Raw genomic sequence first — 13,713 nt, 5'->3', positions numbered from 1 at the left:
TAGGACTCACGTCTCATTTAAAGATTTTTCTTTAAAGTGGAGTTCCCAGAGATGCTTAGGACTTGTTGGCCCTTTTGCCTTCACTCTGCGGTCCAGCTCACCCCAAACCATCTTGATTGGGTTCAGGTCTGGTGACTGTGGAGGCCAGGTCATCTGGCGTAGCACCCCATCACTCTCCTTCTTGGTCAAATAGCCCTTAGGGCAGTCTCACACATCCAAATAATTCCGGTACCGGTGTAACAGGCCAAAGTAACCCCGTCCCAGATTAACCCCGGGTATAATTTGGCCTAGGCCAGAGTATACCCCGGGGTATAAACTGGCCTAGGCCAAACTATACCCAGGCATAAAATGGCCTAGGCCAAACTATACCCCGGGGTGTAAAATAGCCTAGGCCAAACTATACCCCTCCAGGCCACATTATACCCCCCAGGGTTAAAGTGGCCTAGGCTACATTTAACCCTGGGTATATTTTGGCCTAGGCCAAACTATACCTAAGGATGTAAAACAGCCTAGGCCAAACTATAACAGGCCACACTATACCCTCAGGCCAGACTATAGCCTTTTACTGGTTGCTATGGGATTTTACATGGCCACTTTATCCTAGCAACGCCCTGGATACGGTTGGAAAAGGGGTTTATCTACCTTGGGGGCACCCTCACAGCACTGCGGGGAAGCCGGGGAACCCTTTTACTGGTTGCTATGGGATTTTACATGACCAATTTATCCTAGCAACGCCTTGTATACGCTTGGAAAAGGGGTTAATCTACCTTGGGGGCACCCTCACAGCACTGCGGGGTGGGTGGGGATCCCTTTTACTGGTTGCTATGGGATTTTACATGGCCACTTTATCCTAGCAACGCCCTGGATACGGTTGGAAAAGGGGTTTATCTACCTTGGGGGCACCCTCACAGCACTGCGGGGAAGCCGGGGAACCCTTTTACTGGTTGCTATGGGATTTTACATGACCAATTTATCCTAGCAACGCCTTGTATACGCTTGGAAAAGGGGTTAATCTACCTTGGGGGCACCCTCACAGCACTGCGGGGTGGGTGGGGATCCCTTTTACTGGTTGCTATGGGATTTTACATGGCCACTTTATCCTAGCAACGCCTTGGATACGCTTGGAAAAGGGGTTTATCTACCTTGGGGGCACCCTCACAGCACTGCGGGGAAGCCGGGGAACCCTTTTACTGGTTGCTATGGGATTTTACATGGCCACTTTATCCTAGCAACGCCTTGGATATGCTTGGAAAAGGGGCTTATCTACCTTGGGGGCACTGTCGCAGCATTGCATGGAGGCTGGGGAACTCTTTTCCTGGTTGCTAAGCGATTTCAAATGATCAATCTAAGGTACTTACACCATGTAAAACCCTATAGCAAGCAGGGTGCCCCCAAGGTAGATAAACCCCTTTTCCAAGCATATACAAGGCATTGCTAGGATAAAGTGGTCATGTAAAATCCCATAGCAACCAGTAAAAGGGTTCCTCGGTGTAACAGGCCAAAGTAACCCTGTCCCAGATTAACCCCGGGTATAATTTGGTCTATGCCAGAGTATACCCGGGCATAAACTGGCCTAGGCCAAACTATACCCCGGGGTGTAAAATAGCCTAGGCCAAACTATACCCCTCCAGGCCAGATTATGTAACTAATCTGGGGTTAAAGTTGCCTAGCCCAATTTATACCTCTCAGCTCATATTATACCCCAATGAAATCATTTGCATTGAGTGATATACACAAGAATTACTTAATGCTTCAACAGCGTAGGTATACTGAGGGTACCTTTGTTCTGTTGCAGTGTAGAATCTCAAAAGCTGGTCATACAATTGATCTTCCATGGTTGTCAAAATTGGAAAAGATTTGGTGTCATAGAGAGCAGAGAGGTGTCATAGAGAACATACAAAACAAGTTATCATTAACTATGCACTGACAGGACAGCGCCATCTACTGTCAGTTCAGATCTGCACACTTTTCAACAAATAAGCAATAGGGTGAGAAAAACAGTGAAGTGATAACATTATGGCCTAGAGAAATACTATAAAAACTATTTTATACCCCCTGGTATAAAGTTTATCCCCCGGGGGTATACTATGGCCTAAGTCAGCTTTTGAATTTTTGTGCTGTTTCCTTCCTCAGTAAAAGGGTTCCCCGGCTTCCCCGCAGTGCTGCGAGGGTGCCCCCATGGTAGATAAACCCATTTTTTAAGCGTATCCAAGGCGTTGCTAGGATAGAATGGCCATGTAAAATCCCATAGCAACCAGTAAAAGGGTTCCCCACCCACCCCGCAGTGCTGTGAGGGTGCCCCCAAGGTAGATTAACCCCTTTTCCAAGCGTATACAAGGCGTTGCTAGGATAAATTGGTCATGTAAAATCCCATAGCAACCAGTAAAAGGGTTCCCCGGCTTCCCCACAGTGCTGCAAGGGTGCCCCCAAGGTAGATAAACCCCTTTTCCAAGCGTATACAAGCCGTTGCTAGGATAAAGTGGTCATGTAAAATCCCATAGCAACCACCTAAGGGGTTAACCACCTATCCTTAAGTGCTGCGAGAGTGCCCCCAAGGTAGATAAACCCCTTTTTCAAGCGTATTCAAGGCGTTGCTAGGATAGAGTGATCATGTAAAATCCCATAGCAACCAGTAAAAGGTTTCCCCACCCACCCGCAGTGCTGCAATGGTGCCCCCAAGATAGATAAACCCCTTTTCCAAGCGTATCCAAGGTGTTGCTAGGATAGAGTGATCATGCTATATCCCATAGCAACCAGTAAAGGGGTTCCCCACCCACCCCTCAGTGCTCGTCAGTGCCCCCTAGGTATACAAAGCCCTTTTCCAAGCATATCCAAGGCGCCAAGACAACGAGCTGGCACGAGCAGGGCTGAAGATTTCATGTCACATGTGACTATAGGGAGGGGGTGGGGCTTAGAAAGGGAGATCCCTGGCGTCACCAGAGGTGGAGGAGCTTGAAAAGGAGCAGTGCCCGATGGGAGGGGGAGCTGTGACCTAGAAGAATGAGCAGCTTTCCCTCAGCTTACCCTGGGGGGTATAATCTGGCCTGGAGGGGTATACTTTGGCATAGGCTATTTTATACCCCGGGGTATAGTTTGGCCTAGGCCAAAGTATACCCGGGGTATAATCTAGCCTAGGCCACTTTAACCCCGGGTATAGTCTGGCCTGGGGGTATAATCTGGCCTGTTACACCGGAAACAATCGGTACCGGAATTATCCGTGTCCGTGTGACCCTACGTTTCCTGTGTACATCAGTGTGGCACACTTGCGGCACACGTGTGCCGCCCGTGTGCCCACTGGGTACCACACGTACCAGCATCCGGTGCTGAAGCCGCGATTCATATCTTCTCTGCAGCAACGTTTGCTGCAGAGAAGATATGAATAATAGTGTTTAAAATAAAGATCTATGTGTCCGCCGCCCCCCACCCCCTGTGCGCCCCCCCGCTGTTCTGAAAATACTCACCCGCTCCCTTGTTGGCTGTCGGTGCTTCCTGGTCTGACCGCGGCTTCCACTGTATGCGGTCACGTGGGGCCGCTCATTTACAGTCATGAATAGGTGGCTCCACCCCTATGGGAGGTGGAGCCACATATTCATGACTCTAATCGGTGGCCCCACGTGACCGCATACAGTGGAAGCCGCGGTCAGACCAGGAAGCACCGACAGCCAACGAGGGAGCGGGTGAGTATTTTCTGACCAGCGGGGGGCGTACAGGGGGTGGGGGGGGGGCGGCGGCAGATAGATCTTTATTTTAAACACTATTATTCATATTTTCTCTGCAGCAAACGCTGCTGCAGAGAACATATGAATCGCGGATTCAGCACCAGTGGGGGGGACAGGGCTTACAGTAGCGCTGTCCCCTGCACGGCACACGGACTGCAAACGGAGACAGTCCGTGTGCGGTCCGTGTTTTACACGGACCCATTGACTCTATTGGGTCCGTGTAATCCGTGCGCTCCCACGAACACTGACATGTCTCCGTGTTTGGCACACAGAGACACGATCCGCAAAAAATCAATGACATCTGAACAGATGCATTGATTTTTATGGGTCTACGTGTGTCAGTGGCTCCGGTACGTGAGGAAACTGTCACCTCACGTACCGGAGCCACTGACGTGTAAAACCGGCCTTACACAGCCTGGAGGGGTGTTTGGGGTCATTGTCCTGTTGAAAAATAAATGATGGTCCACCTAAACGCAAACTGGATGGAATAGCATCCCGCTGCAAGATGCTGTGGTAGCCATGCTGGTTCAGTATGACTTCACTTTTGAATAAATCCCCAACAGTGTCACCAGCAAAGCACCCGCACACCATCACACCTCCTCCTCCATGCTTCACGGTGGGAATCAGGCATGTAGAGTCCATCCGTTCACCTTTTCTGCGTCGCACAAAGACACGGTGGTTGGAACCAAAGATCTTAAATTTGGACTCATCAGACCAAAGCACAGATTTCCACTGGTCTAATGTCCATTCCTTGTGTTCTGTAGCCCAAACAAGTCTCTTCTGCTTGTTGCCTGTCCTTAGCAGTGGTTTCCTAGCAGCTATTTTACCATGAAGGCCTGCTGCACAAAGTCTCCTCTTAACAGTTGTTGTAGAGATGAGTCTGTTGCTAGAACTCTGTGTGGCATTGACCTGGTCTCTAAGGCTACTTTCACACTAGCGTTTTTTGCAATCCGTCGCAATGTGTTATTTGGCAGAAAAAACGCATCCTGCAAAAGTGCTTGTAGGATGCGTTTTTCCCCATAGACTAACATTAAATGACGCATTGCGACGGATTGCCACACGTCGCATCCGTCGTGCGACGGATGCGTCGTGTTTTGGCGGACTGTCGGCACAAAAAACGCTACATGTAACTTTTTTTGTGCCGACGGTCCGCCCACCTCCCCGCACCTCACAATGGGGCAGCGGATGTGTGGAAAAACAGCATCCACTGCCCCCGTTGTGCGGCGCAGACAACGCTAGCGTCGGTACGTCGGCCCGACTCACTGCGACGGGCCGAGTACGACGCTAGTGTGAAAGTAGCCTAATCTGAGCTGCTGTTAACCTGCAATTTCTGAGGCTGGTGACTCGGATAAACTTATCCTCAGAAGCAGAGGTGGTGCAACAAAATACCAGTGATGTGTTGGAGGGTTTTTTTGTTTGTTTGTTTTTCATGATTCCATAATTTTGTTTTGGAATTTTTTTGGTTTTGTTTCAATTGACATCTCTCCTGTTGGAGCCATGATTCATGTCAGTCCACTTGGTGCAACAGCTCTCCAAGGTGTGATCACTCCGCTTTAGATGCAGAATAATGAGTAGATCTAATTTGATGCAGGTGTTATTTTGGGGTATTTACAGGGTGACTCCATAATTTTCCCCTATGGTTGGTTAAAAAAGTAACCATTACTGACTACCACATTTTATCTTCTTGATTTCTTTTAGTGTTTCTTAAAGCCAGAAAGTTGCCATTTGAAATGACTTTAGTTTTGTGCCATGTCTGTGATCGGCTTTTTTTCTACAAAATTAAACAACTGAATGAACATCCTCCAAGGCCGGTGATTCCATAATTTTTGCCAGGGGTTGTACAATAAGTGTCCTTCTGTCTACTGGGATCTAGCATTCTTATATAGAGCAGGCGAAATCCAAGTCACTAAAGGACCTGGTCCGTCTGCCGACTGGGAAATAGCCGACTGTGTGAGAAAGCGAAATCCCAGTGCACAGAAGGACCAGGGCCTACAGCCGACTGGGATTTACCACAACCCTCCACATATATGGCTGCTCTGTGCACCCAGGACCTGTGATGAGGGGTTTCCCTGAGGCCCATGATCACGTCACACCTGACTCCTCCCCCTGTGACCTCATCACAGGTCCTGTGCGCACAGAGCAGCCATATCTGTGGAGTGCGGCTCTGCAGGTGGAGGTATGTGGAGATTCCCCAGTACTGAGCGCAGCCGGGGACATTAACCCCTTCTGCACGGAGGAGACTCTTTTGGGGTTGTTGTTGCCCCTTTAGAAGAACCATAACGTTGTTGTTCTGTTTCCTGTAATAGTGTAATAGATACATACGAGCCAACTATGGAGGACAGGAAGTGAGGAGCGGAGTGTTCTCCTAGTACAGGGCCCCTTTCTTGGCCCCACACAGTGTAATGCCCCCATTATGCCCTGTAAGCAGGGTTCTGCCCCACACCCAGCTGCCTCGGGCACTTTAACATGAGCTGGTACCTCAGATTCTTCCCCGCACCCCTTTCCTTTGGCGTCAAATCTGTTCTGTTCATAGTACCGCCATACCCCCACAGAGTATAATGTTCTCATAGTATCGCCATACCCCCACACACAGTATACTGTTCTCATAGTACCGCCATACCCCCACACAGTATAATGTTCTCATAGTACCGCCATACCCCCACACACAGTATAATGTTCTCATAGTACCGCCATCCCCCCCACACAGTATAATGTTCTCATAGTACCGCCATACCCCCACACAGTATAATGTTCCTACAGTACCGCCATACCCCCACACACAGTATAATGTTCTTATAGTACCGCCATACCCCCCACACACAGTATAATGTTTTCATAGTACCGCCATACCCCCATACACAGTATAATGTTCTCATAGTACCACCATACCCCCCACACACAGTATAATGCTCTCATAGTACCACCATACCCCCACACACAGTATAATGTTCTCATAGTACCGCCATACCCCCACACAGTATAATGTTCTCATAGTACCGCCATACCCCCACACACAGTATAATGTTCTCATAGTACCGCCATACCCCCACACACAGTATAATGTTCTCATAGTACCGCCATACCCCCGCACACAGTATAATGTTCTCATAGTACCGCCATACCCCCACACACAGTATAATGTTCTCATAGTACCGCCATACCCCCCACACACAGTATAATGTTCTCATAGTACCGCCATACCCCCACACACAGTATAATGTTTCTACAGTACCGCCATACCCCCAAACACAGTATAATGTTCTCACAGTACCTCTGTAACCCCACACACAGTATAATGTTCTCATAGTACCGCCATACCCCCACACACAGTATAATGTTCTCATAGTACCGCAATACCCCCACACACAGTATAATGTTCTCATAGGACCTCCATCCCACCACACACAGTATAATGTTCTCTGTTGTGAATTCCGTTCTTGGGCTCCCTCCTGTGGTTGTGAATGGTACTTTTGGGAGTTCTGCCCTTGGGCTCCCTCTGGTTTCGAGTGGAACTGCTGCTCCTGGAGTTTGGCCTGGCAGCTGACTTCACTAATCGGCTCCCTTGGCCTTGCTATTTAACAGGGCTCTGGTCTGTAATTCATGCCAGCTGTCAATGTTTTTCTAGGTTGGACTCAGTCCTCTCCTTGGATTCGTCTGATGGCCTGTCCATGTCAGCATAAGATAAGTTCTTGCTAGTTCTTGTACTTACTGTTCAGTTTAAAGTTATGTCTCTTTTTGTCCAGCTTGTCATTATGAAATATTCAGGCTAGCTGGAAGCTCTGGGAAAGCAGAATTGCCCCTCCACACCGTGAGTCGGTGTGGAGGCTATTTTTGTAATCTCTGCGTGGATTTTTAGGTTTTATATACTGACCGCACAGTATCCTTTCCTATTTCTGTCTATTTAGTCAGAATTGGCCTCCTTTGCTAAAATCTGTTTTCATCCCTGCGTTTGTCATTTCCCTCTCCAGTCACAGTCAATATATGTGGGGGGCTATCTTTCCTTTTGGGAATTTCTCTGAGGCGAGATAATTTTCTATTTCCATCTTTAGGGGTAGTTAGTTCTTAGGCTGTGACGAGGGGTCTAGGGAGTGACAGGAACGTCCCACGGCTATTTCTAGTGTTTGTGTTAGGATTAGGGATTGCGGTCAGTAAAGCTACCACCTCCTCAGAGCTTGTCCATGATCTATTTTACCCACCAGGTCATATCAGTGCTGCTCCGTACCCACCAGGTCATATCAGTGCTGCTCCGTTCCCACCAGGTCATATCAGTGCTGCTCCGTTACCACCAGGTCATAACAGTTCTCATAGTACCTCCATACTCCCACACACAGTATAATGTTCCTACAGTACCGCCATACCCCCACACACAGTATAATGTTCCTACAGTACCGCCATCCCCCCACACACAGTATAATGTTCTCATAGTACCACCATACCCCCACACACAGTATAATGTTTCCACAGTACCGCCATCCCATCACATACAGTATAATATTCTCATAGTACCGCCATACCCCCACACACAGTATAATGTTCCTACAGTACCGCCATACCCCCACACACAGTATAATGTTCCTACAGTACCGCCATCCCCCCACACACAGTATAATGTTCTCATAGTACCACCATACCCCCACACACAGTATAATGTTTCCACAGTACCGCCATCCCACCACATACAGTATAATATTCTCATAGTACTGCCATACCCCCACACACAGTATAATGTTCGTACAGTACCGCCATACCCCCACACACAGTATAATGTTCCTACAGTACCGCCATACCCCCACACACAGTATAATGTTCCTACAGTACCGCCATACCCCCACACACAGTATAATCTTCTCATTGTGCCGCCATACCACCACACACAGTATAATGTTCTCACAGTACCGCCATACCACCACACACAGTATAATGTTCCTACAGTACCGCCATACCCCCACACAGTATAATGTTCTCATAGTACTGCCATACCCCCCACACAGTATAATGTTCCTACACTGCCGCCATACCCCCACACACAGTATAATCTTCTCATTGTGCCGCCATACCACCACACACAGTATAATGTTCTCATAGTACCGCCATATCACCACACACAGTATAATGTTCCTACAGTACCGCCATACCCCCACACAGTATAATGTTCTCATAGTACCGCCATACCACCACACACAGTATAATGTTCCTATAGTACCGCCATACCCCCACACAGTATAATGTTCTTATAGTACCGCCATACCCCCACACACAGTATAATATTCTCACAGTACCGCCATTCCACCTCACACAGTATAATCTTCTCATAGAAACACCATACCCCCACACACAGTATAATGTGCCTACACTACCGCCATACCCCCACACACAGTATAATGTTCTCACAGTACCACCATACCCCCACACAGTATAATGTTCTCATAGTACCGCCATACCCCCACACAGTATAATGTTCTCATAGTACCGCCATTCCACCTCACACAGTATAATCTCATAGAAACACCATACCCCCACACACAGTATAATGTTCCTACAGTACCGCCATACCCCCCCCACACACAGTATAATGTTCTCATAGTACTGCTATACCCCCACACACAGTATAATGTTCTCATAGTACCGCCATACCCCCAAACACAGTATAATCTTCTCATAGTACCGCCATACCCCCACACAGTATAATGTTCTCATAGTACCGCCATACCCCCACACACAGTATAATGTTCTCACAGTACCGCCATACCCCAACACACAGTATAATGTTCATACAGTACCTCCATCCCACCACACACAAGTTTAATCTTCTCATTGTACTGCCATACCCCCAAACAAACAGTATAATCTTCGCACAGTGCCAGCATTCCACCACACAATAGTGGTTTCCCACAGACACAGGATAATGTCTCCATATGACTGGCATCCCCCTCACACACAGTATAATGTCTGTTATGATCCCAATGGCTGGGGATCGCTGAAAGGACAAGCAACAAAAATAGGACGAGCTCTAGGGTGATGGAACCTGGGCTGACCGCGATCCTAATCCTAACACACAACTAGCAGTAGCCGGGGAACATACCTGCGATGAACCTAGACATCTCGCACCAGCCGGAGAACTAGCTTTCCCTAAAAGAGGAAACACAGACCTATCTTGCCTCCAGAGAAATACCCCAAAGATATAGCAGCCCCCCACATGTAATGACGGTGAAATGAGAGGAAGGCACATACATAGGTATGAAAACAGATTTAGCAAAATGAGGCCCGCTAAAGCTAGATAGCAGAAGGATACAAAAGTAATCTAGGCGGTCAGCGAAAAACCCTTTCTTTCAAAAAGCCATCCTGAAATTACGAGTACCCATGTGCCAACTCATGGTACATGGGGAGTAATTTCAGCCCACTAGAGCAACCAGCAGCAAGGATTCACATTTATGCAAGCTGGACAAAAAACATGATAAGGCAAAACACAAAAACTGAGAAATCAAAACTTAGCTTGTCCTGATGGTTATAGGAGCAGGTAGCCAGAGGTAAACTGAGACACACTGATTACATTGATAGCCGGCAAGGGAATGACAGGGAAACCAGGCTAAATAGGGAACTCCCAGCTCCTAATGGAACAGGTGGAAACCAGAGACCGCAAAAACAAAAGTCACCCAGTACCATCTGTAACCACCAGAGGGAGCCCAAAAACGGAATCCACAACAGTACCCCCCCCTTGAGGAGGGGTCACCGAACCCTCACGAGAACCCCCAGGACGATCAGGATGAGCCCTATGGAAGGCGCGGACCAAATCAGTCGCATGAACATCAGAGGCGACCACCCAAGAATTATCCTCCTGACCATAACCCTACCACTTCACCAAATATTGGAGCTTCCGTCTGGAAACACGAGAATCCAAAATCTTCTCCACAACATACTCCAATTCTCCCTCAACCAGCACCGGAGCAGGAGGCTCAACCGAAGGAACAACAGGTACCTCATACCTCCGCAATAACGACCGATGGAACACATTATGAATAGCAAACGATGCTGGGAGATCCAAACGAAAAGACACAGGGTTAAGAATCTCCAAGATCTTATAAGGACCGATGAACCGAGGCTTGAACTTAGGAGAAGAAACCTTCATAGGAACGAAACGAGAAGACAACCACACCAAGTCCCCAACACGAAGTCGGGGACCCACGCAGCGACGGCGATTAGCAAACCGCTGAGCCTTCTCCTGAGACAACTTTAAATTGTCCACCACATGATTCCAAATCTGATGCAACCTGTCCACCACCACGTCCACTCCAGGACAATCAGAAGGCTCCACCTGACCAGAGGAAAAACGAGGATGAAACCCCGAATTACAAAAGAAAGGAGAAACCTGAGTAGCAGAACTAGCCCGATTATTAAGAGCAAACTCGGCCAGCGGTAAAAAGGTAACCCAGTCATCTTGATCAGCAGAAACAAAACACCTTAAATAAGTCTCTAAGGTCTGATTAGTTCGTTCTGTCTGGCCATTCGTCTGAGGATGGAATGCAGACGAAAAAGACAAATCAATGCCCATCTTGGCACAGAACGTCCGCCAAAATCTAGACACAAACTGGGATCCCCTGTCAGAAACGATGTTCTCCGGAATCCCATGCAAACGAACCACGTTCTGAAAAAACAGAGGGACCAACTCAGAGGAGGAACGTAATTTAGGCAAGGGTACCAAATGAACCATCTTAGAAAAGCGATCACACACAACCCAGATGACAGACATTTTCTGAGAGACAGGGAGATCTGAAATAAAATCCATGGAAATGTGCGTCCAAGGCCTCTTCGGGATAGGCAAGGATAACAACAATTGTCGAATATATATATATATCTGCGCTGTAGGTTCCAAAGGAGAACAATTAATAAAAGAATTTCCTGCATATATTATCCATCATAAAATATATCCATAGTTACCTAGTCTAAGGTTTATTAGTGCGTTATTAATGCGTTATATATAGTGCATTGTTGTGAATTTGCGTTTTGCTCCCTCTAGTGGTCATTAGTGATTTGACACTGGAGCTTCTGTCTTCTCCTATATGCTCACCTGGGCCGTTAGTTCAGGGGCGTTGCTATATAAGCTCCCTGGACCTTCAGTTCAATGCCTGGCATCGTTGAAATCAGAGCTAATCTGTTGTGCTCTAGACTACTGATCCTGGTTCCTGCTTGTTAAAGCTAAGTCTGCTTCCTTGCTTTTGCTTTTGTTTTGTTTGGTATTTTTGTCCAGCTTGTTCCAATCTGTATCCTGACCTTTGCTGGAAGCTCTAGGGGGCTGGTGTTCTCCCCCCGGACCGTTAGACGGTTCGGGGGTTCTTGAATCTCCAGCGTGGATTTTTATAGGGTTTTTGTTGACCAAATAAGTTATCTTGCTTTTTTCTGCTATTAGTAAGCTGGCCTCTCTTTGCTGAACCTGGTTCATTTCTGTGTTTGTCTTTTCCTCTTACCTCACCGTTATTATTTGTGGGGGGCTTGTATCTTGCTTTGGGGTCCCTTTCTCTGGAGGCAAGAGAGGTCTTTGTTTTCTTCTCCTAGGGGTAGTTAGATTCTCCGGCTGGCGCGAGTCATCTAGCGATCACCGTAGGCATGATCCCCGGCTACTTCTAGTGTTGGCGTTAGGAGTAGATATTTGGTCGACCCAGTTGCCACTGCCCTATGAGCTGGATTTTTGTATCTCGCAGACTTACACGTATCTCTGAGACCCTGTCCACTGGGGTCATAACAGTGCATATAAGATGTTAATATTTACCGGGTGTCTCACAGTCGAACTCTCCTGAATATGTCCACAGTTACCGGGTGTGTCACAGTCAAGATCTCCTGAATTAGTGCACAGCGGTGATACTTTCAACCGCTTTCCTTCCAAAGAATGTGCGAGGAGAGGGTGAAAAAAACCTGTCCCGGCAGGTGACAGTCACCCCTTATCTCACCGATGGTGCTCCTGGGTCTTCAGCGTGAGCCTGCGCTCCCACACGCTAGTTGCCGGCGAGGTGCAGTGAAGCTGCAGGACCTCGCGTGACGTCACTTACACATGATGTTACACGTGAACGGCTAACGAATTGCACACAGTACCAAAAAGGATCTATCCATCGCGTTTCGGAGTCGGCGGACTCCTTCCTCAGGGATGGTACGGTGCCGGTCAGAAATGCTTTATATATCATATAGCGAGTGGAAGCGCTGGGTCCTATTTGTTGAAAGCAAAGAGTTCAATTTCGCTGTTTAACCCATTTGGAATCAGTGTGTTCATTTCAAAAATCCATTTGCTCTCCTCCCTTGACATCTGATGGATGAAGTTACCCTTCCGCCAATTTTTTTTTACAATTTTAATCCCAGTAACTACAATGTCCTTTATAGAGGACCTATTCTATGTCACCGGCCGGGACAGGTTTTTTTCACCCTCTCCTCGCACATTCTTTGGAAGGAAAGCGGTTGAAAGTATCACCGCTGTGCACTAATTCAGGAGATCTTGACTGTGACACACCCGGTAACTGTGGACATATTCAGGAGACTTCGACTGTGAGACACCCGGTAAATATTAACATCTTATATGCACTATATATAACGCATTAATAATGCACTAATAAACCTTAAACTAGGTAACTGTGGATATATTTTATGATGGATAATATATGCAGGAAATTCTTTTATTAATTGTTCTCCTTTGGAACCTACAGCGCAGATATATATATATATTCGACAATTGGTGTTTTTTCACTCTATATCGGACATTTTTGGTAGTTATGTCCGTTTATCTGCAGCAGTAGAATTACTAGTGTAAATATACTGTGTGCAGCGCCCGTAGTCGCTTTTATATTAAGGATAACAACAACCCACTGGCCCGAGAACAGCAAGGCTTAGCCCGAGCACAAACTTCACAAGACTGCACAAAGGAACGCACATCCCTTGACAAGGAAGGCCACCAAAAAGACCTGGCCACCAAGTCTCTAGTACCAAATATTCCAGGATGACCTGCCAATGCAGA

The 13,713-nt window shown here is 47.5% G+C and overlaps 2 protein-coding genes across 2 annotated transcripts in view; both read left to right on the top strand.

Annotated features, from left to right (window-relative positions):
- Nucleotides 1-13,713, top strand: part of LOC143768300 (uncharacterized) — a 401,106-nt gene that overhangs the window by 36,459 nt on the left and 350,934 nt on the right. The window lies entirely within an intron of this gene.
- The window catches only part of LOC143767132 (uncharacterized), a 57,809-nt gene continuing 49,871 nt past the window's right edge, over nt 5,776-13,713 (top strand). The window contains exon 1 of the mRNA XM_077255155.1: nt 5,776-5,895. Within this exon, the coding sequence (XP_077111270.1) occupies nt 5,776-5,895 (120 nt within the window). The remainder of the gene's footprint in view (nt 5,896-13,713) is intronic.

This window comes from Ranitomeya variabilis, chromosome 4 (genome assembly GCF_051348905.1).
Source record: "Ranitomeya variabilis isolate aRanVar5 chromosome 4, aRanVar5.hap1, whole genome shotgun sequence".
NCBI lineage: Eukaryota > Metazoa > Chordata > Amphibia > Anura > Dendrobatidae > Ranitomeya > Ranitomeya variabilis.
The sequence above is the reverse complement of the archived record's forward strand: the minus strand, read 5'-3'. Positions and strand labels throughout refer to the sequence as shown.